The 27,071-nt window shown below is 66.7% G+C and overlaps 2 protein-coding genes across 4 annotated transcripts; one reads left to right on the top strand and one right to left on the bottom strand.

The window, feature by feature from the left end:
• Window positions 1-369: 369 nt before the first annotated feature.
• YTHDF1 (YTH N6-methyladenosine RNA binding protein F1) lies at window positions 370-9,515 on the bottom strand. 2 transcript variants are annotated; one of them, XM_008253429.4, is made up of 4 exons: window positions 9,250-9,514; window positions 8,722-8,801; window positions 3,941-5,410; window positions 370-617 (listed from the first exon to the last, which is right to left on the bottom strand). In XM_008253429.4, exons 1-4 carry the CDS (start codon window positions 9,281-9,283, stop codon window positions 591-593), a joined length of 1,611 nt encoding a protein of 536 aa, XP_008251651.1. In that variant the 5' UTR covers window positions 9,284-9,514; the 3' UTR covers window positions 370-590. The 2 variants fall into 2 exon arrangements, with proteins under 2 accessions (XP_008251651.1, XP_008251652.1); XM_008253430.4 differs by lacking the exon at window positions 8,722-8,801 and having other exon boundaries at window positions 9,250-9,515.
• Window positions 9,516-9,648: 133 nt separating this feature from the next.
• BIRC7 (baculoviral IAP repeat containing 7) lies at window positions 9,649-20,888 on the top strand. 2 transcript variants are annotated; one of them, XM_008253428.3, is made up of 8 exons: window positions 9,649-9,840; window positions 14,130-17,651; window positions 18,612-18,711; window positions 18,845-18,926; window positions 19,006-19,051; window positions 19,869-19,946; window positions 20,125-20,328; window positions 20,756-20,888. In XM_008253428.3, exons 2-7 carry the CDS (start codon window positions 17,321-17,323, stop codon window positions 20,322-20,324), a joined length of 837 nt encoding a protein of 278 aa, XP_008251650.1. In that variant the 5' UTR covers window positions 9,649-9,840; window positions 14,130-17,320; the 3' UTR covers window positions 20,325-20,328; window positions 20,756-20,888. The 2 variants fall into 2 exon arrangements, with proteins under 2 accessions (XP_008251650.1, XP_008251649.1); XM_008253427.3 differs by having other exon boundaries at window positions 9,650-9,840; window positions 20,660-20,888.
• The last annotated feature ends 6,183 nt before the right edge of the window (window positions 20,889-27,071 follow it).

The following is a 27,071-nucleotide window of genomic DNA, read 5'->3' as shown; positions in this document are numbered from 1 at the left end:
GGCAAAGGAAGACCTTTCTCTCTGTCTCTCTCTCACTGTCCACTCTGCCTGTCAAAAAAAAAAAAAAATTAAAATGCAGCCGTTTAGTAGACGAGTGCAGTGGGCGGGTTGGCATCCGCCAGGTGACATGGGTGACAAAAACAGGCGTCCGCCGGGCAAGGAGACGCAGCCACCTGACGCAGCGTCAGAGCAGACGAGACAAACATGGTTTCCTACGCTTGCTCTACGGCAACAGAGGGTGAGAGACGGCGGGGCCTCTGCGGGAGGACTACGAGAGAGAACGCAGCTCCTGCCAACGCGAGAAGCAGCTCTTTGGGACGCATCCGGCTCTTTGTTTTGCTTCATTTCACCTTAGGTCAGTCTGACTGGTAAGCAGACAAGAAAAATAACCCTTTATTAGTGAGTTCTACAATAGTGTCATACGTACAAAAAATACAAATGAATGCAGAGCCATCTGGCAAAGCCAACTACAAAGAAGGAAGAGGCGACTCGACCCGTGCACGGGACGCCGCGGGGCTGGCGCGGGGACAGCACCGGCACTCGCTGCGGCCTCAGAGCCAGCTGCCGGGACACGAGGCGCGGGCTCGTCCTTACTGCTTGCTCCGGTTCTGCCGTTCCTGCGAGGAGGAGGAGGAGGAGGAGGAGGTCAGCAGGGGGTGCGGCCGCCCTTTCTGTGCCTGATCCCATCTACGTCTCCCGGGGGCGGAGACCAGGCCCCACCCACTGAGCTCAAGGGGAGGCCACGTGGCCCCGCGGCCGAGACGCGGCGTGGGTGCCAGCTCCGCTCCTGGGTCCCAGCGCCCTGGGAGGCAGCGGGTGACGGCTCAAGCACTTGAGTCCCTGCACCCACACGGGGAGCCAACTGCGCTCTGGCCGCTGTGGGCGCCGGGAGGGAACCAGCAGTCGAAGACCTCTTGCTACCCTTTCAGTAAGAGGAAAGCCAGCCTCTGTCCCGGGCTGATGAAGGCCCCGCCCCCCCGACTGGTCAGGGCGAGGCTGCTCTGCCAGGTTTCTGCCCTGCTCTCCCAGGGAGCAGAGCGGGGTTCTCCCCAGCACCCGCCTGCACGGTGTCCAGGGGTCGCGTCTGACGCGGAAACGCTCGGCGCCCCTCACACGGACCCCTTTCCTATCGAGACACACACAAGTGGACAAACTGCCCAGCAGGGCACCCGGCGTTTAAGGCCTGATTGACGTAGGCCGCTCCGCTTCCACCTAGCGCCTGCTGTGCCTGGGAAAGCAGATCGCGGGCCCTGCACCCACGTGGGGGACCCGGAAGAAGCTCCTGGCTCTGGCCTGGCCCAGCCCCGGCTGTGGTGGCCTCTGGGGAGTGAACCAGTGGATGGTGTCTGTCTCTCTCTCATCTCTGCCTTTCAAATAAATAAGTAAATCTTAAAAAAAAAAAAAAAAAATTTCCTTCCCGCCCTGGAGTCTAAAACTAGGACAATTAAATAATCTCTATTTTGCTTTCCCTTAAAAATCCTCTTTGGAAAAACTCTTGGGACGGGCCACACAGTGGTCAAGACAGTGCCTGTGTCAACTGAACCGCTCCACGGCGGCTCTGCTTGCCAGCCCAGCCCAGCCCAGCCTGACGCACACCCTCGGAGCCAGCAGTCGGTTCAAGTGCCTGGGTCCCTGCCACGTGGGCGACCCAGACTCCAGTTCCCAGCTCCTTAGCTGCAGCCTGGCCCAGTCCTGGCTGTTGTGGGCATGGTTGGGGGGGGGGGGGTCAGCAAATAGAATCTTCCCCCTCCCCCTGCCCCTCCCCCATGTAAGAGACACAGGGAGTCCCCGAAGCCTGGCCCCAGCCTGGCCCAGACCTGGCTATCACGGCCATTTTGGGGAGTGAACCAACAGATGGAAGATCTCTCTGCCTGTCACTTTGCCTTTCAAATAAACCTTAACACCCAAAAGCATCCACCTAGGACTTGGGCTGGTTCAGCTGCCGTCAGTCAGTCTGCAAACCCCCAGCTGGACAGCGCCCTGTGGTGTCACGCTAGGGCTCAACCCTCAACACCAAGTCTGTCCTTAGACGTCCCGAGAACCTCGGCAAACTGTCCCCAGGAGGAGCCCCAGACCCCTCGCACCAGAAAGTGCAGACAACTCCAGCACCTGGCCGAACCCCCAGAATGCAGCCGGAGCCTGGGGCAGCCGCTGCGGCCAGGGCCCTGTCCAGCCCGGGCCCCCGGGAACCAACTCCATCTCTGCACACGCGCGATGAGCTCCACAGGATGCAAGCCCATCAGCGCCCTCTTCAGTGCCCTCGGCGTGCGGTGACTCAGCAGAGCTCCAAGGGCCGGTGCGGCCCGCAGAGCAGACGCCAGCCCACAAGGCTTCAGTCCCGGCCCAGGTCACTCTCCACAGGGCTTAACTAGAGACCAGGACAAGCACGCAGCCGCTAAGGGCTGTGCCGGCACAACCCAAGTTTCAGGATACCAGAGGGCGGACACACCACGCAGGGCGAGGGCAGCATTCTGTCCCTAAGCTTCTCACCACCTTTGGGACAAGCACTTTCGGAAAACCCAAACATTACACCTCGTAAGAGGAAACACGGCACACCCATGGTCGGATGCCAGGGTGCAGCCCGCCAAGGGCCCACAGTCCCCTTCGCAATTACCCCTACTGTGTGACTAGAGTCGGCAACTCAGACAGCCGGGCTCCACACGGCGGCCCCCACGCCACGCGGCACAGCGGCCCCTCAGGCGCTGGCCAGCCTGGTGCAGCTCACTCCAGTCCCACGACAGTGCCTCCCGAGCATTTCTGGGGCAAGCCAGCCATGTGCCGTGTGACTGCCTGTTTTTCACCGGAGAGCTAAAACACAAGGTTCCAGCAACTGGAAATGAGCGGCGTCGCCTCTTCCCTCCGAGAGAAGGGGCGGCCGAGCCCCGGTGCTGCGCACGCCGAGCTGCTGCCAGCACACGCGGCGTCCAAGACAGCAGACCCCGCACGTTCACGGGCGAGGCGGCCCTCTCACCAGAGGACTGGGCAGAGGTCAGACCCACCTCCTACCCACACTCCTGCCAGGGGGCGCTGACGCCAAGCCAGGAGAGGCGAACTCAGGCCAAGGCCGCTCGGGGCACGGCTTCCTGCCCTCCCCACCTGCACGCACCCTGCTCTGGGCAGACGCCCGAGGGCTGGGCTCCCGACCTGCGACCGGCACTCAGAGCCACCTCCAGACCCGACCCACCCAGACCGGTTTCCTGCCACTGCACCCAGATATGGTAATTTTTACCAAAAACTGTCTAAATCCCTACCTACCCACACCCACACCCGCATGGAGTGGCCACAAACTGCCAGGAACTGCAGGACGCTGGCTTGCTGAAAGATAAGAACCAACCTGCAGACCAGAGCTTGTGACGCTGGGCCAGGCGCCCCCAGGTGGGTGGGCTCGGGGCACAGCCAGTCCTGCAGCACCCCAGGGACACTATTTCTGTGTGCTCCTGACTGGACAGAGGCTACAAAGCAAGACCACGATTCAGAAACAATCCGTGCTGTGGCACAGCGGGTACAGCTGCCACACTTCCGATCCAGCTCTCTGCTACGGCTGGGGAAGGCAGCGGAGCACGGTTCAAAGCCCTGGGCCCCGCACCCATAGAGGAGACCCGGAGGAAGCTCCTGGCCCTCGTCTATGGATCGGCTCAGCTCTGGCCACTGCAGCCTTTTGGGGAGTGAACCAGCGGATGGAAGACCTCTCTCTCTGCCTACGCTTCCCTGTAACTCTGCCTTTTAAATAAGTAAATAAATCTTTTAAAAAAGACGTTCGCGACAAAGTGCCCCCAGCTCCTGAGCAGAGCACAAGCACGTCACGGCCCAGCCACTGGGCCGAAGTGCAGAGCGGGCGTTCGTCGGCTCCGTCGAGATGCCACCGCGGGTCCTCCTGGAGGCCTGGGTGGGGAGAGCCGCCACCGGACCCACCCGGAGGCCCCGCGTGCGGCAGACTCACCTTGCGCACCACCTCCTCCTCCTCCTGGCGCTTCTCGTAGTGGGAGAAGTCGTCGAAGATGGAGGTCGTGTGCCTGTAGGAGGCGATGATGCGCAGCACCTGCTTCGCCTTCTCCAGGGGCACCTCCTGCGTGTCGCGCGAGTTGGTCACCGGCTTATTGTCGTTGTTCTCCAGCCTGATGTGCCGCAGCTGGTTGTTGGGCACGTCCTTGACAAAGATCCACTTCACGTCGAACTTGCCCTTCCACTTGTCCTGAGACCAGACCCCCGCGCTGGCGCCGTGGTCCACGGGCGACTTCATCTCGGCCACGCCGCAGAAGTGGCCGCTGCCGTTGACGCTGAAGAGCAGGTAGACGGGCCCCTTGCTGCCCGTGGCGCGGAAGGCGCTGTCCAGCCGCTTGTTGCCGTGCTCCGTGCTGCACCACACGGAGTACTTGATGGAGCGGTGCACGTCGTCCTCCGAGTAGCTCTTGATGATGAACACGCGCCCGCTGCGCAGGTTCCAGTCGAACTCCTTCGGGTTGTAGGTGTGCGCAGCTTTCAGCCTCTCGAGGACCGGGTGGGATTCGACACTCGGGGCGGAACCGGGCTGGCCGCTCCCGGGAGAGCTGCCGTCACTGGCGCCCCCTCCACTCGGCCCGAAGGCTGCGCTTCGGCTGCGAGGGGCCGCCCAGCGGGCCGGGGGAGGTGGCTGAGGGCTCGGATACTGTGGTTGGGCCAAAGGGGGAGGCTGCGCCACCGGCTGCGGCGCCGGGGCCTTGGGCGCGGGCCCCTTGTTGTCCCAGGTGCCGATGTCCATGTCATGCTTTATGGGGGGGGGCAGCAGGGCACCGCCGGCTACAGGCCCGCTCCTGGCTTTCGTCTTGGGCTGTGGCTTTGCGGGCTTACTGGCAATGGCGGCCCACGAGGTTGGCTTTGCGACCGGCATGCTGACACTCGTCCCACCACTGCTGGACAGGACGCCCGCCAGCGCCACGCTGCTGACCACAGAGCCCGCCGCCTTGACCGTGGAGGTGGTGACTTCCCCGATCTTCAGGCCGACCATGCCCTGCTCCAGGCTGTTCATGCCGGGGGCTTTGCTGAGGGTCTCGCTGTGGAAGCCCGTCTGCCCGTCCACAACCGTGCCGCCCAGCGAGCTCGGCGGGTACGTGTAGCTGCTGCCGTACGCCGAGCTCTGAGTCTGCTGGCCCTGAGAGCTGCCGGCGCCCCACGCAGAGAAGGCGGGGCTCTCAGGGAAAAAGTTGAACCTGTGCTGATAGACGCTGCTCCCCAGGCCCCCGGGCTGCCCGAACACGGCATCGTGCACGAAGTGGTGGTCTCCGTTACTGAGCTGCCCGTAGGTGGTGAGGTAGGGGATCGGAGGGTCCCCCGCAGTGGACCACGGCGCCTCATTGAGGGAGTAGGGAAATCCGATGGACGGCGGGTAGTAGCTGGACAGGTAGGGATCGCTCATCGAGGGGTAAGTGCTGCTCTGCAGAAACAAACACACGGGGGTCAGCCGGCCTCCAGCGTAGGAGACACCGAACCGGCCGAGCCAGACGCGGCCCTGGGCCGTCTCCCCTGCCGGTGGGAGAGAGAAGGCGCCAGTGTGGGAGCAGGCCAAGGCTGAGACGCTCCCGGCCACCAGCTCCCAGTACAAAGCCCCATGTGCAGTGACGTGAACTAAAGTCACAAGGTCAGGGGCTGGCGCTGTGGCACAGCAGGCGAAGCCTCCGCTTATGGTGCCAGCGTCCCATGTGGGCGCCGGTTTGAGTCCCGGCTGCTCCTCTTCCGATCCGGCTCCCTGCCATGGCCTGGGAAAGCAGCAGCAGACGGCCCAAGTGTGCCCAGCAGATCCCACTGGCTCTGCCACGCCCTGTGCCTGCAGAGGTCAAGGGGCAGATGAGGGCATGGACAGGCTAGCACTCGGGGCCACGCCAAGGCCCGTGCCGCCCTCCCGCCCAGGTGCCTAGGTTAGCACACGTCTGTGCTGGCGGTAGCAGGCTGGGGGCTCAGACCCCGCTGGGAGTCAGAGCTGGGAACCCTGAGCGGGGCTGCTCCGGCCCATCCCAGTCTCCTCTCACTTCCGGGACCCCAGTGAGAAGTCAAGATGGACACACCCCACCCAGAGCCTGCACTCGGCCCCCCTCCCCGAGTGTACGCAAGTCACAGAGCAGACACGGAGTTCCTGCAGCCGGCCACCCCCAGGGCGAGGAGGGCAGAAAACTAACTGCTGTGAGGCACAGCAGGGAGACACCCAGGCGTGCCAGTGCCACCAACCCCGCGGGCAGGCTCTTGAAGACTTCCAAAGCACCTCAGGAACGCAGTTCCACCACACACAGCACCGCGGTGGCCTCCGCCTGACTTCACAGACCACACTGGGATTCACAAGAAGCCCCGGGTCCAGCGCTACGGCAAAGCTCCACTTCCGATCCAGCTCTCTGCTGTGGCCGGGACAGCAGCAGAGGGCCTGAGTCCTTGGGCCCTGCACCCGCGTGGGAGACCCAGAGGAAGCTCCTGGCTCCTGGCTTCAGATCGGCCCAGCTACAGCTGTTGCAGCCACTTGGGGGGTGAACCAGCAGAAGGAAGACCTCTCTCTCTCTGCCTCTGTAACTTTGGTTTTCAAATAAAATAAATAAATCTTAAAAAAAAAAAAAAAAAAGGCAGCCCTGGGGCTGATGGGTGTGACCACTCTCTCACCGTGGTACCGGCTCCACGTAAACCAAGTCATAAAACTATAAGCTCCAAGCACACGCGGCTCACGGCACACCCTAACACCTGGACAAAGCTGTGAGGCACAGGCACACACGTGTATACATACACACACATGCACACACAGTCCCAGATTCCACGCTGGCAGCTACCAGCCACGCCCAGTGGCTTTTCTACCCCACCGGCCACGTTGGGCACCAGACATCGCCCGCACCTGAGAACCAGACTCCCCATCACAGAGCGCAGGTCCTGGGCAGCCATTCCCAGGTGACGTGCGGCCGAAGCAGAGCAGCACCGGGCCCCACACGGACACAGCACGCGGCGGGGAGAGGCGAGCGTCCGCCAGCCAGAGGCTGCGGCCCCTCATCTGTGAGGACGGCACAGGGAGACGAGGACTCGGGAGTCTCCCGGGCGTGTGCCTCCTTCCACTGCAGGCAGAGGACGTGGACTTGCCACCCGCAGCAGCCAGTGACTCGCCTGGCTGAGAACACTCCCCACCACCTTACCGTCCCCGCCGCCTCGGCCCGCGAGCGCCCTCCACGGCTTCTCCAAGGGCAGACTGCCCGGACCACCACGGGCACACAATCCTCCCACGGCCACAGAATCCTCCCAAGTGTCACAGAGACACACTTCAGGGGCCAGCGCTGTGGCGCCACAGGTGAGGCCCGTGTGCGACGCCGTCACCCCAGTAGCAGCGCTGGTTCGAGTCCCAGCTGCTCTGCGCCCTAATGACCCGGGCAGGCAGCGGGAACAGCACGGCCCTTGGGCCCCGCCACCGTGCGGAGACCACGAGGGACTTCCCGGCTTCCGTCTGGCAGCGGTCATTTGGGGAGCGGACCAACGGAGGACGATCTCACCCTCTCCGCGGCTCTACCTTTCCAGTAAGTAAATCCACTAATCGTACACACGTGTGTCAAGGAAGCTGCCGCCCACTTGCTGGCTAAAATCCCGCACAGAGGTCCTGTGTCCCCCGAGAAGGCAGGGAAGCACATAACTGACGGGAACCTCGGAACCCGCCTGTCACCCTCGCTCGGCCCAGGCGGCTCCGCACGCCTGCCTGCCCAGGGAGGGGCAGATTTGCAGCACCAGGAGACCTGGTGGTCAAGCCCACCTCCCGCCACGCTTTCCCCAACTTGCCGGCCGCCGCCTCACCCAGCAGCGGAGAACGTTCTAGCAAAGCCCTGGCGGACAGAGGAGTCTGACCCCAGCACGGCAGGCCTGGCGCTACCAAGGCAAGCACGCTCAAGCGATGCTGTTACGGTCAAGCCTCCTAACTGCCGACTGGCCCAGCGGCCTCTCAGGGAATCCTGCAGACGGCTCTGGGTACCACAGCTTTCCTAGGGGAGGGGGCGTTGCTAAGAACGCCCTGCGCTGGCAGCCACGGATGCCACGGAATACCCACGACCCACAGAACAGCCCCCGAGCCGCACAGCGCTCCGTTCCAAAGGGGTGGAGGACAACCAGCCCCCCAGGGCGCCCCGTGAGGTGCCGACAGCCAGGAGTTACCCCAGGAACCGAGGCACAGGGAAGGCAGTCACCAGCGCCAGTCACCAGGCCGGGCGGCCGAGTCCAGGCCCAGCGCTCGGCCGCTCCCCTGGACTGCGGTGCCGGACTCAGCACAGCAAGCAGCACCGCCTCCGCCGTCAGACAGGCTCACAGGCCCCCTGCCTCCCCCGTCAGGCAGGCTCACAGGCCCCCCGCCTCCCCCGTCAGGCAGGCTCACAGGCCCCCTGCCTCCCCCGTCAGGCAGGCTCACAGGCCTCCCTGCCTCCCCCGTCACACCCGAGTCCCGGCTCCAGCTTCCTGCTGCCCACACCGACAGGCAGCAGGTGACCGCTCCGATGTCCTTGGGTCTCCGACACCCACACAGGGGCGGGGATGGAGCCCTGGCCCGGCCATGGCTGGGAAGTGACCCGGTGCAGGGGGCTCACCGGCTCCCACTCTCTCTCGAGAAAGAAAAAGACACCAAACACCGATGCACGAACCCCGGCCCGGCCCGGCCCGGCCAGCTGCCCGGGGCGCCAGGGGAGGCTCCGCGCTCCAGGGAGGGCCTGGGGACGCAGAGCCAGGGCGGGGGCGCGGCAGGCTCACCTGACTCGACTGGCCGGGAAGGTAGGGCTCGAAGTCGGCGTCGGGCACCGTCTCCTTCGGCTGCAAAGAACCACTGTGCGCTGGAACAGGAAGCCACAGGGTCACCGCCCGGCTCCCGACTCAAGGCACTTCCCGGAAGCGACGCTTCGGTCTGGAGCTCGGCGGAGGCGGCGCAGGGCGGCCGGCAGCTCCGGACAGCCCAGGCGCGCCGCAGCCGGATCCGGCTACACCCGAGCCACACGCACGGCGCCCGGCAGCGGTCCGCCCCGGGCTCGGCAGCCGGGGCGGCGGGCGCTCCCCGGCTTCTCGGGAAGCCGCCCCCTCCCCGCCGGCTCCGGGCGCCGGGGCCGCGCTCACCGTTAGCGTCTTGTCCTTTTGTTCCCTGCAGCGGACGCGGCCGGAGGGAACACTCGGTTACCCACGGCAGGACCCGCCCGGCCCCCAGGTCCCGGCAGCACGGCCCCGGCTCCCGGCCCAGCCCTAGCCCGGCCTCCAGGCTCCGGCCCCGCGACACCGGCCCGGCCCTACCTGGGGATCCACGCTGGTGGCCGACATGCTTCATGAACGCCGCCGGCTCGGGCCTCCCGCGAGGCCGGGCCTGTCCCCGCCGCGCGCGGCCCCCGACGCCAAGTTCCCGGGCGCCGGCGGCGGTGCTGGCTCGCGGGGCGGCGGCGGCAGCCGGGCGGGGGGCGCACAGAGGGGGCGCCAACTCCAATGGCGGCAGCAGCGGCAGCGGCAGCGGCAGCAGCGGTAGCGGCGGCGGCGGCGGCAGGGACGAGGCTGCGCGTCGTAAGCGCGCGCGAGGCACGCCGGGAATGACGCCCGGCCGGCACGCACGCGCCTGCGCCTCCCCGCCTTGCGGGACGGATTTCTCTCCCGGGTCTCAGTCTCGCGCGACGGGGGCGGGGCGAGGTCGCGGAGGCGGGGGCGGAGCCCGAGAAGTCACGTGGGGCGCGCCCCGCAGGGCGGTGGGGCCGGGCTGGGACCCGGCGGCGCCCGCTGTGCACCTGCTCCTGTGCGGTTCGCTTGGCGGCGACGGCAGCGGGAGCCCTGGGCACGTCCATCTTTATGGGCCTTGGGGTCATCCCGGGGTCCGAAGGAGAAACGCCGCATTTACAGGTGCGCGGGGCTGGGGAGCGGGCTTCAAGCCAGGCCGCCCCTTCCCGGCCCCGTTCTCATTCGCCAGCCCCGCGGAGGCCCCTGCCCGTAGCCCCTCCCGGTCACTCCCGGAGGTGTCCCCTCGGCCCCACCGCGGCCACGCCCCACCATGGCGTCCAGGTGGCTGTTCTCTTTCGGCCCTGGCAGGTGCCATGAACGCATGTGGCCCGAATCAGTCCTGTCCTGCCGCAGGGAATGCTGGGCCGGCACGAGGGGCAGGAATGACCCCAGAGAGGCCAAGCAGAGGCGCTAAGCCGCAGTGAGGGCCGGGCAGTCCCTGTGCCCCTGAGATAGGGCAGCCTGGGCTTCCGGCTCAGCCGGGCCCTGACAACATCTCACCACTTCAGGGGAGGCCCGCACCACGGCTCCCGGCCTCGGCTCCAGTCTCCAGCGCTGGCCCAGCGCTGGACAGGCGGGCATGTTCGCTGCAGCACCGAGCCGGGAGGGACGGCTGGCGCCCAGGTTGGGTGCAGACGGTTGAGGCTTGGATGCACCTGGCCGTGGGGAGACAGTGCTTTTATCTGGGCTGCGTCCAAAGACGAGTGAGGCGTGTCCAGGCTGGTGGTGGGCACAGGAGGACACGGGGCTCACGGTGGCCAGCAGGGTGCTGAGGGGCAGGGTAGCCTTTCCGCCTGTCTGTGGCTGAGCCCAGAACATGGGGAGAGGGGGCTGCACACCTGCTCCCAGGGTCTAGGACGGCAGGGCAGCCATCTCTGGGCCCAGGAGTGTCCATGGTCAGAGCCCCTCCCCCTGCCTCCCCAGCTCACCTCCCTCTGGCGGACGGGGCAGTGGCCCCTGGTGGGGCGTGGGGCCACGCAGCCACTCATGTCCTCGGCCCCGAGGTCTCCACGCAGCCACTCATGTCCTCGGCCCCCGGGTCTCCACACAGCCACTCCGAGGTTCTCGGCCCCCGGGACCACCTTTCCCCCCCTCGCAGGGTTGAGTGGTGCACGCAGCCTCCGGCGCCAGGCCATGGCCCCCACACACCGGCTGTCACTTGGCACCTGCACGCATGCCCAGGCAGCTGCAGGAGGCCACACTGGCCGCTGGGGTCTCGGGCGGGTGTGGGCTGCGGGTGCCTTCGTTTCCAGGGCTGAGGCAGCCAGGGCCCTGGGACCAGGGCCACAGAACACGGGGACCTCACTTCCTCCCGGCCGAGGCGGGGTCTGAGCTCAGGGTCCCGGGACTGGAATCAGGCGCGGGCAGTGCCGCGCTCTGTGTGGGGCTCCTGGCCTGCAGTGGCCGCCCTTGGCTTCCCGGCTGTGCCTCACTGGCGTCTCTGTCGCTGGGTTCAGCGCCCACCTGAGTCCGGGGCAACCTCCTCCCACTGCTGTGCCATCTGCAGAGACCCTGTTTCTGAATGGGGTTGCCTCAGGGGTCTCAGGAGGACATGAACTTGGTGGGGGGCTCCCCAGCACACTGCGAGGGTGGGGGTCAGGTCTGTACTGCGGTGCTGACCGGGGCTCAGCGGGCAGTGTGGCCAGGAGAGGCCTCCACTGGCCAGGAAAGGGGCGGGTGGGGTCGATAGCCCCTGCTCGCCACCGCCCCCCTCCAGGCTGCTGCCCACCTCTCTGCAGCCGGAATGCTGACCCGGCGGACGCGAGAATCAGGCCTGCCCTCTGCTGGTTGGCAGGGAACCGAGGGACTGAATGAAGGGACGGTGCTGAGAGGCTGAGCCCAGAGCCGCGCCCGGGGGACGCCTCTGCTGATGGTCTGACTGCAGAGAGCCACGGTCTGGCCGCCGTGGGGTGGGCGTGGGCAGTAGGCTCACCCCCAGCCCCACTCCTGCGGCAGGAGCAGGGTCAGACCACGGAGCCCCCAGGTGGCCCTGGCTCAGTTCCACAGAGCCTTCAGGAACCAGGGCACTCGGCCCCCTGCCGCTGTGGCTGATGGCTTGGAGCTGTGGCCTCAGAGAGGAGCTGATGGTGGTGGCTGGAGGGGTGGGCTCCCCACCCTGCAGAGCCCCTGGCCCTTCTGGGACTGGAGTGCGGCTGTGGACATCTGGGGCGTGTGGCCACCTGCATAGTGCACGCATGGGCGGGGCCCTCACTGTCCGGGGCACGGGGAGGCAGGCAGGGCTGTGGGCCGCCAGGGAGGAGGTCAGGGGGTGGAGCTTGCTGTGGTGCACAGCCCCCGCCTGGGCTGGCCCTGTTGGCTGGGGGCAGGAAGGCCCCCAGCACTGAGGAGGCCCACTGGACATCGGGGGCAGCTGGTGCTCCCTGCCAGGGAAATGCCGCTCCTTGCGCTGTGGGCAGAGTGAGGCTCCTGTGCAGACCTCCCTGGCGGACGGGGGTCTTGTCGCTCCACAGCTGTGGAATTCTCCAGTGTCGCAGCGTGGAAAGGGTTCAGCTTTTGTTTATTCCGAAGTCAGGCAGGCACATAGTTTTAAAAAGCCTCAGAGCGCACTAGGTGGGAAGCAGAAACCACCACCCCCAGCCCCTTCTGGAGGGAGCCCCCAGGCCCCCAGCTGCTCTGTCTGCCTCGCCCGCTGTCTGAACCCCAGTTCTTGGAAAGCTGGAACTTGGGGATCCACAGCCCCTGATGGTCAGCGCCACAGCCGGCGCCTCGCCCTCTCGAGGGAGGGGCCCCTGAGGCGCGGGCACACCTGTGCCAGGACACCTGGAGGGAGGCCGCCGCAGGTGCGACTCCAGGTCCAGAGGCATTGGCCGGGTTGTCGGTGTTGCCAGATGTCCCCCACAGAGGCTGTGCCAAAGTCTCTAGCCAGGAGACCCTCCTCTGAGCTGGGCGGGTGGGGGGGGGGTTCTGAAGATGACCCCTGGCTGGAGCAAGGCCCTCCTGACAGCTGGACACGGCCTTGCCAGCAGCTGGGCTCAGAATGGCTGGCCGCAGACGCTGTCCACCTGGGTGGGCGTCGCCCACCTGCCAGCACCCCGGCTGCGATCGAGGGCTCCCCTGGTGGGGCGGGCGGCCTCCTCCCGAACCATCTCCTCGCGCTGGGGCTGCTTCATCCTCGTCGAGCCTGCTGTTGTCCTCAGAGCTCCCCCAACCTCCCCCACGCCTTCGGGGTAACCTGGACGTGCCCCTGTGATGCACTGCACCTCGCAGGCTCCAGCCTCCTGTCCTTAAATACCCCATCGCAGCATCCACTGCCCAGCGTGTGGACAGTGCTGGGGGGGGCAGCTCCCAGCAGGGGACACTTCTGCAGCCCCGCTCAGCCCACTGAGCCCCTCCTGAGCACCGGGAACCTCACAGGAACCCACCCTTGAACTGAGACTCGGACTTGGGCGTGGAGCGGGTGCCCAGCCAGGCTGGGCTCTTGAGACAGAGAGGGGCAGTGGGAGCCAGGACTCAGGCAGCTGCCCACCCCCAGGTCACCTCCAGCAGCAGGCACCGCCCCTGGTTGGCGGCTGAGTGCTGGTGCAGGGAGCGCTGCTGGGCGCAGGGAAGGCGACCACACCCGAGGGCCCCCCTGAGTGAGCAGCTGCTCAGCCCGCAGTGGGCGTGGCCGGCGCACCTGCTCCTGAGACCCTGCCTCTGCCCCCCTGCACGACCTCCCGGTGGCGGGGCCGGCAGCCCAGCCTCTGCCGCCCTCTGCTTCTGCAGACTGCAGGGCGGCTGTCCTCACTGTGCCCGAGCCCCCAGGCTGAGCTGAGGGAGCCGGGCTGGACGCAGGGACAGCATCCAGCTCCAGTGGCCTCGGCCTTCGGCATTGAGGTGGCGCAGCTGCTGTCAGAGGCACCTGGGCCTGGAGACCCCAGAGCCGCCCAGACGCTGCGGACTGTGGGACAGAAGTGAGGCCTGGAGGCCGCGAGCGGGGGTGGGGAGGGAGCACCGCCTTCAGGTGACAGAGACGCACTGCAGGTGGTGCGGGGGAGGGGCGGTGCCCGGGACGGCTGCTGGGGGCAGAATGTGAGTGAGCGGCTGCTGGGGGCAGAATGTGAGTGAGCGGGGCTCACCCTGGAGGGCTGGGGGTGCAGGGGGGCGTCTGGCAGCTGGAGGGGCCGCGGCAGGCACAGTGCAGCCCCTCTCAGGGGGCAGCAGTGGCCCCCTGTCCCCCTCACACGTGCCTGGCCGTCGTGACCCCATCTGGCCTGCCAGCGCCTGGCCCCTCCGACCCACGGCCGCGAATGTTCTGCCGTGGTTTAGGGGCCCAGGCGCCCTGGCGCTGCCCCTGGCTATGAGCTGCGCCCTCACAGAGGCCTGGGAGCCACCTTGCCTGCGGGCGGTGACGGCTGGGGACACCCGGGGCCGGCCCAGCCCACTGGCTGACCCGTTTCCTCTTTACACAGCTTCGAGTTTCTGTCGCCTGCGGCTGAGTCCCGGCCCCAACAGAGGATGCGCGCGCCTCGGGCCCAAACCAGAGACGCCCGGGGGCTGTCACAGGCTCGGCCTCGCCCAGGCCTCTGCCCCATTCGCCCGCTCCTCTGGGCCTGCAGCCAGGTGGGCTCCTCTGACCCCGTCCACCTCTGCAGCCTCACATGCGTGTCCCACGGCGCCGGCCACAGGCATGGCCCCCTCGGCCCTTCCTGTGCCTCCACCGGAGCCAGCGTGGCTCGCTCTGCGGACACACGGGGCCTGTGTCCTGGGCTGTCACCTTCTGTATGTCCAGGAGAGGGAGCTCCGAGCCAGGAGCTGGAACGTGGCCTCTGACCTGCTGGGACAGCACGTGGAAGCGGTGCAGGTGTGTGGTCAGCAGGTGGGCTGCCCCAAGACAGCAGCCATGACCACATGCATGTGCTGACAGGGTTGCCTGGAGCTCTCGAGCCAGGAGGCAGGCGAGGAGGGGACGGGCAGGGAGCATCCACTGCCCTGGCAAAGTCTGCGGGGACCCTGGTCCAGCCCGGCCAGGGCCCGGATGTGCAGGAGTTTAGCGCAGCATCCCCTCCCCCATTCCTGCCCCCTCACCCCTGCGGGGACCCCAGGTCCGAGACACGGAGGACAGGCGCCCTGGCCTCCAGTGCGGGGAGCTCGTGGCCTGCCAGTCTTTGCTGCTGCTGCTTTTTATTTATTTATTTTTTTAAGATTTAGGTATTTATTTGAAAGGCAGAGTTACAGGGGGAGAGAGAGAGAGAGAGAGAGAGAGAGAGAGAGAGAGAGAGAGATCCTCCATCTGCTGGTTCTCTCCCAAAATGGCCACAACAGCCAGGGCAGGGCCAGGCTGAAGCCAGGAGCCAGGAGCTTCCTCCGGGTCTCCCACGCAGGTGCAGGGGCCCAAGCACTTGGGCCGTCCTCCACTGCTTTCCCGGGCCACAACAGGGAGCTGGATTGGAAGTGGAGCAGCCGGACTCAAACTGGCACCCACATGGGACGCCGGCACTGCAGGCAGCGGCTTTACCCGCTACACCACAGTGCTGGCCCCCCGTCTTTGCTCCTGAGGCCACCTGTGCGAAATCCCAGGACTCCTGGAGGCAGCAGAGAGCGCAGTGGCGGGTGGCTGCGGGCTGGACCCCCCACCAGAAGGTCCCCTGCACACACAGGCCTCACAGCGGGGCGGGCAGGGGCTCTGCCTGGGGAGCTGGGGTGGCAGAGACCCAGGTGCCTGGCGTGGAGACATGGGCAGGCCACGGCAGGCCAGTGTGCAGCAGAGCTCTTAGCCCTGCGTGCATCCCCAAGGGGCCTGGGGACTCAGCGGGGGTGGGATGCCTGGCACTGTTTCTTCCGGTTGGGCTCCCAGGAACACTAGCCACGGGGGAGGCTCCTCCTCCTCCTTCTCCTGCTCCTCCTCCTCCTCCTCCTCCTCCTTGTTGGCCCGGAGCCCAGGACCCCCAGGCTCTGGCGCAGCCTCGTCTTGTCCCAGGTCCATCACGGCCATGAGGCCGGCAGTGTCCCCAGCTCCTCTTTGGAGAGAATCGAAGACTCACAAGGAGCACACGGCAGTGGGCAGGGCCCTGCGCCCCTTCTCACCTCAGAAGCAGGGGCGCCACGGCCGGGGCAGGCGCGCTGGGCGCTCTCTCCTCTGTTCTCAGCATCCCACGGCTTCCGGAGCAGGCACATGGCCGCTAAGTTTAGCTCCCGGTTTCTTCTTTGTAATTACATAAGCAAGACAGGGAGACTTCCCGATGGCGGGAATCTTACGTGGCACAGACAGTGGACTGCGGGGTGGGGGCAGTGAGGAGAGGGGACGATGCCCCAACCCCCTAAGGGCCCTGTGGGTGGCTCCAGGAGGGGTTCACTCACCCCCGCCCCCAGGCTCCTTCATCCTGTTTGCAATGAGGAAAGCGGTTCCAGTTGCAGTGTCCAGCAGTGGCCTGGGAAGGAGGGGTCCAGGGCCCCTGTGCCTGCCCACTGTGGGGGTCCCTAGTCCAGAGGGCTCTGGGCAAACCTGGAGTTGGATGTGGCCCCCTCCTCGAAAACAGCTGACCCTGTCCTCCTGCCCACACAGCCAGGCGGCAGGCCCGGGGCGTGGGGGGGCACAAAGTGGGGCTGAAGCGGCCAAAAGAGTCTGGCACTGCCCTGAGGGTCCAGGCTGCTGGGAGGAGGGAGGCTCAGGAAGCCCCCAGCCACCCAGAGCCACATGTGGGGACCCTCTGTCTTATGTCCGCCCCACCCTGGGGCCCCAGCCAGGCCCTGGAGCCAGGAGGGGTGTGGCTGACACCCGACACCACCCAGCTGGCTCTGGGTCCTCAACAACAGAGGGTTGGGGTCTCAGGGGTCCCTGGCAGCCTGGGGCTGAGGGTCGATGCAACGAGAAGTGCTGGGGGCCCTGGGGAGGCCTAGGCCATGCTGAGTGTGGAGCAGAGCCACGCGGGTGAGTGTAGACACCTGGGCCAGGCCACGGAGGCAGATGAAGTGGCAGAGTGGGGACCCCTTCTCAGCCCGCCTGGCTCCACTCTGAACCGGATCAAGCACAGCCCCCCAACCCCCAGCTTGTTGGGCCCTGAGCTGCTCCAACAGGGAGGGGCCGCCCCAGGGAGACAGACAGCACTGGGGTCGGCCCCAGGCTTCAGGTCTGGCTCTGTGCCAGTTCCTCCAGAAACCCAGAGCTTGCCCTGTGTGGTGCCCCCAGCGAGGGCGGGGGGACAGCTCAGGCCAGGACCTGCACAGGCCTGGGCAGCAGGGTGTCCCTGTGAGGGGACTGCCCCCCCCCACCTGAGCTCTAAATTCTGCACGCAGAAGCTGCACCTGGCTCCTGCCCCAGGCCCTCTGGACCATGCCTCCGGGGGGTCTCCATGCCCTTTTCCGTGAGCCCCTCTGGGCCCCTGTGGAAGGGAGCAGAACCTGACCACTCCCCGCCACCGGCCTTGCCTCAGCCCTGCCGGGGCCCCATGACACGGCAGAGCATGTGACCCCGCTGCCGCCCGGCCCCTTCCAGAACACAGTGGGCCCCTGTGCGCTCCCCACGGGGCATCTGGGGCTGGACTGTCCCTACCCTCGTCAGCCAGCTGTTCAGAGCGAGTCCACCACCGTGTCCAGGGCTCAGGAGCCCCGAGGTGGGCAGGCTGGACGCATTCCAGGCCTGGCCAGAGCAGGTGTCTGCCCCATGGTCCCCGAAGACAGGGCCAAGTGCTGGAGCTGGGCAGCAGGCGAGGGCCCCGCCTGGGAGCCCCGGAAACCCCACGTTCCCTGGGGCCGTGTCCTGGCCCAGGACCCCCGGGGAGGCCACGACCAGGTGGACGGGCAGATCCTGGGCCAGCTGCGCACCCTGGCAGAGGAGGAAGAGGAGGAGGAGGGGGCTGGGGCCAGCTCGCCCCCAGGGGCCGCCTGCCCTGGCATGGGCTCCGAGGAGCTGCGGCTGGCCTCCTTCTATGACTGGCCCCTGACTGCGGGGGTGCGGCCCGAGCCGCTGGCCGCTGCCGGCTTCTTCCACACCGGTGAGTCTGGGGCTTCCTCCACACCGGTGAGTCTGGGGCTTCCTCCACACCGGTGAGTCTGGGGCTTCCTCCTGTGGGGCCTGGATGCTGTTCCGCACCCCCACAGCAGGGTGGGCCCGGCAAGTGGGATCCTCTGTGGCCACATCTTGCGTCCTGCCTCTCTGGGAGCCACTGTGGGGACACTGAGCAGGGCTGGCATCGCGCGGGCCTGTCCCTTCCCCAGGCCTGTGTCCCAGAGCGGAGGGGGTGGCCCCCGGCCTGGTGGGAAGCCTCTGTCAGCTCTCCACACACAGCCGGGCTTCCAGTCCCCAAGGTGTCCCCGGCACCTGTTCTAGTCGCGGTTTGGGCTGGCTTGTCCTGTGGCTGGGGGGTTCCCAGCTCTGCCGGGCAGCAGGACCCCTGGGGGACCCCGTGGAGGCACCGCTGCTGTGGTCATTACCGCAGCGGGGGTGGGGCTCAGTCCTCACCTTCCCCTCACCTTCTTCCTTGCTGGGTAAGAGGCCCAACTGACGGGAGGCCGGATGCTGGGCGCTAGGTGGGCGGAGGTGGGGTGCGGGGGCGCCCCATGCTGGGAGGGGCCTATGGAGGCCCCACCTGTGGCCTCAGCCGCCCAGGGCACCTCACGCATGAGGGACAGACAAGGGGCCCAGCAGAGGCCAGGGCTGGGGAAGGGGAGGCCGGCACCCCCTGGCACTGGCCTGGCTGTGTCCTGCCCCTCTCTCCGGGAACCGGGGCAGACCCCACCTCACCCCGGCCCCCAAGCTCCTGGGCTGTGACGGCCCCTCTGAACAATGCGCATGCCAGCTCAGCACTTTCCTGAACGTTCCATCAGTCACTGACCCGTGCCACTAGGCGCCCTCGGTGCTGTCCTGTCTCCCCCGCCCCGGCTCCCTGGCAGGAAGGACGCCCACCCTGAGGGGCGCACTGGGGCTGTGGGGCCAGCGTCTCTGCCGCCCCCAGGTCAGCAGGACAAGGTGAGGTGCTTCTTCTGCTACGGGGGTCTGCAGAGCTGGGAGCGAGGAGACGACCCCTGGACTGAACACGCCAAGTGGTTCCCCAGGTAACGGCCCCAGGGGCGGCCGCAGGTCTGACCCGGCTCCCACCTTGGGGGAGGAGGGTCTGGGCCAGGGCGGGGTCCACAGGTGGGGAGGGGCGGGGTCTCCGTCAGCCCCGCCCGCCATCCCCGGCCTCAGGTGCCAGTTCTTGCTTCGGTCGAAAGGAAGAGACTTTGTGCACAGCATCCAGGAGTCTGGCTCCCAGCTGCTCGGCCCCTGGGTGAGTCCCACCTCCTGTTGGGGTGCGGGTCCCCCCAATCCACCCACCCCAACTCAAGGCACAGCTCTTCTCCTTCCAGGACCTGTGGGAAGAACCGGAAGACACAGCCCCCGCCAGCCCCTCTGGTGAGCACCGTGGTGTGAATCCCACCCTGCTCCCCGGGGCCACCACGAGCCCGTTGCCATGGTTGCCACGTGGGGAGCGGCCAGCAGCCAGGCCTGGAGTCACAGTAGCCGGCTTTCCTAGTCCCTGCCTGGGCCCCGGGCTGGGGCCGAAGGGTCTCCGGGAAACTCCAGAAACCCGGGCTGGGGTGGGGTCTCCAGGGTTCCTGCCTCTGCTGACGCAGTGCCCTGGGGCCCAGGCAACGCTCTGGGGTCCGAGGTGACCAGGTTCACGGCCCTCCCTGTGAGGCGGCGCCTCCGAGTGCAGGCCCCTCGGTGGGGGTGAGAGGGTCGGGCTCTGCCCTGTGCCTTCATGCCAGGAACCCCGGCCGGGTGCTGGTGGACACCAGCAGGCCACCTGCTTCTTTCCCATGACCCTGAGGCCCGGCGGCCCCCAGGGGTGGCCTGGAGCAGCTGATGTGGAGCCAGCGCCCACGCTGGGGGCTTTGGGTGGACACAGTGGGCGTGTCCCCCTTGCAGCGGGTGGCCAGTCTGCTCCAGGAGGAGAGCTGGGCTGGGCAGCCAGGGCCAGGGGCATGCACGCCCCGGACGCTGCCCGCCTTCCCCTGGTTTCTCACCTTACCCGCCCCTTGGCACAGAGCCCAGCCCTGCCCGGGGGGCTGCATGCCCGGAGCACCCTGGCCTCTGCATTCCACCAGGCGGTGATGAGTTCAGCCTGTGCCATGCTCACCTCCCCATCTCCTGGTCAGAACGGCCTTGAGGCGGCCGGGCCTGGCTTTCCCTGGGGCTGGGCCTTGAACACGTTCCCAACTGCCCACAGGTCCTGTGCACCAGGCCCCTGAGCTGCTCACACCCAGAACAGAGCCCTGGCTTGAAAGCGCCCGGGAACCAGGTGCAGGTGAGGACCCACCTGGGGGTGGGGGAGGGGGCTGTTGCATCCCAGGCCAGCGGCACGGGAGGGCAGACGGCACCTGGGGGGCTGGCAGGTGCCAGGCATTGGGGCCACAGGTCCCCCTGCCTTGGAGGCACCAGGTGAGCCCGGCCTGAGGGTGCCAGCGTGTTCTCGGGGCCCCCAGGAGCTGGGGCCGTGGCCATGGAGGAGCAGCTGCGGCGGCTGCAGGAGGAGAGGACGTGCAAGGTGTGCCTGGACCAGGCCGTGTCTGTCGTCTTTGTGCCGTGTGGACACCTGGTCTGCACCCAGTGCGCCCCCAACCTGCACCTGTGCCCCATCTGCCGGGCCCCTGTCCGCAGCTGTGTGCGCACCTTCCTGTCCTAGTGGGGTGAGTGTCCCAGCAGGCCCCCCTCATGTGACCGGGCACGGCCCTGGACGGATCCGTCACCTTCCCGCAGTGTTCCCACCCTGGCCTGGACCCCAGGCCACACAGCAGCCTGGCGGCCTCTGCCCCAGCGCCTCCCGGGTGACAGGACTGCAGCCAGGCCAAGGAGGGCGGCTTTGGGGCGGGACAGGGAGTGCAGGAGGGCTGGGGCCACAGGCTGGAGGAGAGGCCCCACGGGAAGGCGGGGACGGGCCCCCTGTCCCCGACAGGCAGCGTCACAGCCTCCCCTGGGCACTGAAGGCCGCGGCGCCCTCGCCGGCGTCTGCCTCTCCAGGGACGAAGCTGCAGCTCCCCAGGAACCTGACGCTTCACTGCCTTCTGCGCCGCCGTGGGCTGCTGCCTGACACCTGCCCATGTCCGCCTATCCCAGGGTCTGCACCGGACAGCCGGGCCGGTGTCGCCCAGCACCCTCACTCCCGGCCTCAGCACAGGAAGCCACGGGGGCTTTTCCTTTCCCATTTGGATGCTTTGGGCGAAGAATAAAAGTGCCGGCTTCCCCAGGACAGCACCTGCAGTCTTTGTTCCAGGCGGTCGCTCCCACCACACCCCAACCCCGAAAGGTCCCCACACCTGCCCCACCCAGGCCACTTCCCGGGCTCCCGCTCACATCTGGGGACGCCCACTTCCCCTCCCCTCCTCCCCCCTGTTCTTTGTTTTTATTTATTTATTTTAAAAGATTTTATTTGGTGCCGGCACTTTGGCTCATTTGGTTAATCCTCCCCCTGCAGCACCGGCATCCCATATGGGCGCCAGGTTCTAGTCCCGGTTGTCCTCTTCCAGGCCAGCTCTCTGCTGTGGCCGGGAGTGCAGTGGAGGATGGCCCAGGTGCTTGGGCCCTGAACCCCATGGGAGACCAGGAGGAAGCTCCTGGCTCCTGGCTTCGCATCAGCGCAGCGCTGGCCATGGCGGCCATTTGGGGAGTGAACCATCAGAAGGAAGACCTTTCTCTCTGTCTCTCTCTCTCACTGTCTCTAACTCTACCTGTAAAATAAATTTAAAAAAATTTTTAAATTAAATTTAAAAAAAATTTTAAATTTTAAAAAAAGGTTTTATTTATTTGAAAGTCAGAATTACACAGAGAGAGAGAGAGAGAGAGAAAGAGAGAGAGAGAGAGGTCTTCCATCCGATGGTTCACTCCCCAATTGGCTGCAACGGCCGGAGCTGTGCCGATCTGAAGCCAGGAGCCAGGAGCTTCTTCCAGGTCTCCCACGTGGGTGCAGTGGTCCAAGGCCTTATGCCATCTTCTGCTTTCCCAGGCCACAGCAGAGAACTGGACTGGAAGTGAAGCAGCCGAGTCTAGAACCCAATGCCCATGTGAGATGCCAGCGCTTCAGGCCAGGGCGTTAACCCACTTCGCCACAGTGCTGTCCCTGTCCCCCTTGTTCTTATCTTCCCACCAGTGCTCTAGGGACCCCCAGTGTGGACCGGCCTCTGCGTGCATTGTGGGCAGGCGGTGGGGGGAGGGGGCTGCAGGGCTGTGCACCTGCTGATTCTCCCCACCCTGGGCACAGCAGGCTCCCAGGTGGGCGGTGCCACCCACTTGTCACAACACCACTGCCCGGCCTGGGCGGCAGGGCGGTCATGGAGAGAGGAGGTGCCCAGTGCTTGCAGGCCCACGGGGCTGGCCCCTGCCCTTCCAGCTGCCCTGCCTCAGCCTCACCCCAGCAGCAGTCTGCAGGGCCACTGGCCTCCCGGGCGCCATGGACCTGCAGCCAGGCCTGCCCTGCCGGGGGAGCGCTTCTCATCTCTCATCTTCTCTCCCTTTTCTTTTTGGAAAAAGAAAATCATGATCTTGCAGCTGCCCCCAGCGCTGCCCTACCCCACTGCCCCTCGTGTCCAGACACTGCAAGCTGGGCAGGTGCCTCCAGCCAGGGAGGTCAGCCGTGTCCCCATGGAGGTCAGCCATGTTCCCAAGGAGGTCAGCTGTGTCCCCATGGAGGTCAGCCGTGTCCCCAGGGAGGTCAGCCATGTCCCCATGGAGGTTAGTCATGCCCCCAGGGAGGTCAGTCGTGTCCCCTTGGAGGTGAGCCATGCCCCCAGGGAGGTCAGCCATGTTCCCAAGGAGGTCAGCCGTGCCCCCATGGAGGTCAGCCGTGTCCCCAGAGGTGAGCTGTGCCCCCAGGGAGGTCAGCCGTGTCCCCATGGAGGTTAGTCATGCCCCCAGGGAGGTCAGCCGTGTCCCCTTGGAGGTGAGCTGTGCCCCCATGGAGGTCAGCCGTGTCCCCAGAGGTCAGCCGTGTCCCCATGGAGGTCAGCCGTGCCCCCAGGGAGGTCAGCCGTGTCCCCTTGGAGGTGAGCTGTGCCCCCATGGAGGTCAGCCGTGTCCCCAGAGGTCAGCCGTGTCCCCATGGAGGTCAGCCGTGCCCCCAGGGAGGTCAGCCGTGTCCCCTTGGAGGTGAGCTGTGCCCCCATGGAGGTCAGCCGTGTCCCCGGAGGTCAGCCGTGTCCCCAGAGGTCAGCCGTGTCCCCAGGGAGGTGAGCTGTGCCCCCCTGGAGGTCAGCCGTGTCCCCAGGGAGGTGAGCCATGTCCCCTGGAGGTGAGCTGTGCCCCCAGGGAGGTCAGTCATGTCCCCAGGGAGGTCAGCCGTGTCCCCTGGAGGTGAGCCGTGTCCCCCTGGAGGTGAGCTGTGCCCCCAGGGAGGTCAGCCGTGTCCCCCTGGAGGTGAGCTGTGCCCCCAGGGAGGTCAGTCTTGTCCCCAGGGAGGTGAGCCATGTCCCCTGGAGGTGAGCTGTGCCCCCAGGGAGGTCAGCCGTGTCCCCATGGAGGTCAGCCGTGTCCCCTGGAGGTGAGCTGTGTCCTCACGCCTGGGTCCTCTCATCGTTGTTGAGGATGGCGGTCACCCCACAGGCCTGTGGGGACAGAGTAGGGTCAGAGAGGGCCTGGGCTGGGGAAGGAAGGGGAGAACTCACTTGGCTTTCTGCCAAGTGAGGGCTGGACCCGGGTGGGCAGAGGTCTTGTCTGCAGGACCACAACCATCGGAGTGGGGTCTGGGCCACCGGCAGCTGGGGGAGGGTCTCACCCTGGGCCCCTCCGACCGCCCAGCCCCCGCTGCAGATATGATCAAGCCTGAGGTCTGGCCAGCTCTGCCCACCAGGGTGGGGGCGGGCGACTGATGCCTGCCCTGGCCGGGGCCGTGCAGGCCCCTCCCCTCCCCAGGTCTGGATTTGCTGTCCCTTTGTCCTGAGAGCAGGACTGTGGCAGGCCTCAGTGGTGGCTCTTGGGCTGGCCATGAGTATGCGGGGGCCTTCACTTATGGACAGAGAGCAGGGAGCCTGCAGCACGCCGGCTGCACCGGTACAGCCCCAGGGCCACTGGAGGGGCAGGAAGTTGGCCTGAGAAAGGGCGGGAGGGAAGGTGGATGGTGGACAGAGGGACGGACAGACGGGTGGAGGGAAGGCCACCCGGGAGGCCCCTGAGGCCTCACGCAGTGTCCGTGCTACAGGCCACGCTCACACAAGTTCGCCTGCCTGGATGAGCGGCCGGGGGCTTTCCGTGGTCGTGGTAGAGAGAAACTGGATCAAATCCACCAAGGAAATCGACTGAAAGAAATCAACTCAAATACAATAAACCCAAGCCATGGGAGAGGGCAGCAGAATGGAGAGCAAGCCCCTCGGCCAAGGTCATGGCCGACACCACGTTGCCCAGTGGCTGAGAGAGCCCCAGGGGTCCCAGGTGCAGGACAGGCCTGAGGGCGCCCCACCCCACCCCCAGGCCACGTCCCACCGCAGAGGGGGTGCCAGCTGGGCGAAGCTCACGCGCTTCTGAGTCATGGGCATGCGGCTCTGTGCCGCAGCTACCGGCAGGCACGGCTCCTTCGTCCCCCGGAGGGCCTGCTGCAGCCGAGGGCCAGCACGAGGGGCCGAGGGCCTGCAGCTGGGAGCTGTGGCTTGGGGTGCCATTTAGACATTGTGTGCACGGCCGCCTGACTCCCGGCACAGCGGCCCTGACCTCCGACTCCGTCCCCGACACCAGGGCACCCACCCGTCCTGCTCCTCCTTGGCAGGGCTGTGACGGGCACCCGAGTGTCCCCGGCGTCACGGTGCCAGTCCAAGGAAAGCTGAGAGGGGCTGCAGGCCCAAGAGGCCCGCGGCCAGCTGGCCGGAGTGGCCACGCCCTGCAGCAACTGTGGGGGCCATGGGGGCTGAGCCCTGGGGCCACAGTCCAGGGCCCCTCCTCGCTTCTCAGGCTCCAACACCTCTCTCTGCTGAAGGCAGCAGAGGCCTCTCGACACCACAGGGCAGCCACCGAGATTCCCTCCCAGCCCTGGCAGGAGCCATTCAGCCCCAGAGACTGGCAGTGTGCACGGAACTCCCTGGGTTGGGCAATGGGGAGCCCAATGCGGCATCAGAGGGAGGGGGCAGCCCCGGCCCTCCTTGTGGCAAACGCAGGAGGAGGAGCCCCCCGGGGCTGCGGTTCAGGCTGAGGCTGTCAGCAGGGCCAGTGCAGCCCCCCGGCAGGGCTCGAGCCCCCTGTGGTCCTGGTGCACACAGCGACAAAAGTGTGGGGGGCACAACGTTTCCAGGTGAAATCAGGAGACATTTCCAAGATCAGCCGTCTGGACGACTGGCGCCAGCGCTCAACCGGACCCCAGGCTGCAGGCGGGGAGGGCCACGCTCCCCCTCCCGAAAGAAGGGACAGGGCCGGGGCACAGCCAGGCCAGCCTCTCAGTCCTCGGAGGAAGGTTCCGGCTCCGGACCGCCACAGAGGCCGCCCTTCTAGTGAGGGCCGGCTGCGGGGGATGCCCAGGCGCTTGCTCTGATTGGGCAGGGTCCTAGGAGATTCCTCGGGACGGGGCCACAGCGGCCACTCTTCCCCGTGGGCTCTTGCTCTGGACTCCTTCCTCACCTGTGGGACCCTCAGAGTCCTGGGCCCATCCGGGCAGAACCGCCTGCGGTCAGCATGACCCCTCCCTCCACCACCCACCTTTTCAGCTCTGCTGGCTTCCTTGTGGGGAATCTGCTCTCCCACACCATGAGGCCAACAGCGCCCCCTGGCGGCGGTGCGGACCCCAGGTGGCTGGGTCTGGAGGGAGCCGAGGGGGCGGTGGCTGGCCTGTCCTCCCAGGTCGCCCTCCAGCCTCACTTGCCGCTGGGCCCCCCTCATTGTCCCTCAGAGCCCCTCACCTGCTGGCAGAGCAGGTGTCCATGCTGACCACGCAGAGCTGGCTGGGACCTGCCCTCTTGGGAGCTCCCGCAGGCGGGCAGGGGCTTCCTGGAGGCTCACGTGGCCCAGGGCCCTTGGTTATCAAGGACACCGCGGTGGTCCCTGTGCCTGCGGATGGGGCCCAGCTCCGCGCACCTTCCGTGTAAGCGCCCCCTCCCTTTCTGCCTCAGCAAAGGGGAGCGCGGGGGGCCCAGGCAGCACTCTCTGGTCCCTTCAACAAAACCCACAACCTTGCACCCCGACACCCACACCCTCAGCATCTCGCCTTCTTTGCCTCCAGCCCGAGGTCCCGGGCACTGGGTCCCATCTGAGTCTGCGAGCAGGAAGCGCTCTCAACTCCCCGCTTCTGGGAGCAGACCCCGGCTACACTGTAACGGCTGTGCTCCCGGCGTTACACTTGCCACCAGCCTCACCTGGAGAGGGCGGGAGCAAACCGGGCTCCTGCTCCAGCGAGCTCTCCCTTCCCCGGGGGCCCTGGGCAGGCGGCATGAACCTTGCTCAAAGTGAGGAGGCAAAGGTGGGAACTGAGCCCCACACCACCCACCTCACAAACTGCTGCAGCGCCCCCCAAAGGGAGTCCACTCGGTGACACACAGCAAGCCAGCTACGGCCTGGGCTGGGGAGAGGAAGCAGGGCTTTGTTACAAAGTGCAGAGCGGGGAGCCGGGACCTAGCTCCTGCCTCCCCCTGAAGCCGGTCCCCCGCAGAGAGGCCTCTGGGGAATTCTGAGGGCAGAGTGGGCTCCGGTTGGTCGGGCGGGCGTCCATGCAGCTGGGAGGTATCTTTTGCCCCAAACCTCGAGTTCCTGCGAGGGAAGCCCCTCGAGCACAGGCCAACCAGGATGTCACCCGTAGGGGACATGAATGACCTCACGGGTCCAGCGATCGGGGACCTGTGGGGCCGGCCGCACCCCTCCCTCCACTCGCCGAGCTCACTTCTGTGAGTGGCTGGGGGAGACTAGACCAGGGTCTGGGCCCGGGCGCCAGGACAGCTGCGCAGAGGCAGCAGGGAGACCTGGTGAGCTGAGCTGAGCTGCCCGGCCAAGCCTCTCCCCGCCCACGCTAGGGTTAGGGAACTTGCTGCCGAGGCTGCTGGGGCTTGGTTTTGTGGCGACCTGGAGGCACAGCAGGGCTGCGGCAGGGGCGCGCGTGGTGCACAGCCCCACAGACAGGGGCCCGTCCACATGATGGCCGCTCCCCAGAGGGGACGTCGTGAGCCCCCGCCGCCCCTTCAGGGCAAGCAGGTCCAGGTGGGCACAGAGCCCGGGGGCGGGGCTGCCTCCGCACCCTCAGGGCTCTGCACCGGACAGGGGCCTGAGGGAGGGAGTGGGTCCTTTGGACGAAGGACCCGCTGTCCCGTGCTGCTCCTTTGGAGGCACCACCGGCCTGGCATGGGGGAGGGGAGCCCCATTCCTCCTCTGACCAGGTAGGCCTGGATCCCCAGACCACACGGTCCCCTCCCGTCGGCCCCCTGTCACGGAACTTCCCTCTTTCATGGTCATCACAGGAGAGGTCAGGGACCCA

Source organism: Oryctolagus cuniculus, chromosome 11, assembly GCF_964237555.1.
Source record: "Oryctolagus cuniculus chromosome 11, mOryCun1.1, whole genome shotgun sequence".
Taxonomy (NCBI): domain Eukaryota; kingdom Metazoa; phylum Chordata; class Mammalia; order Lagomorpha; family Leporidae; genus Oryctolagus; species Oryctolagus cuniculus.
The sequence above is the reverse complement of the archived record's forward strand: the minus strand, read 5'-3'. Positions and strand labels throughout refer to the sequence as shown.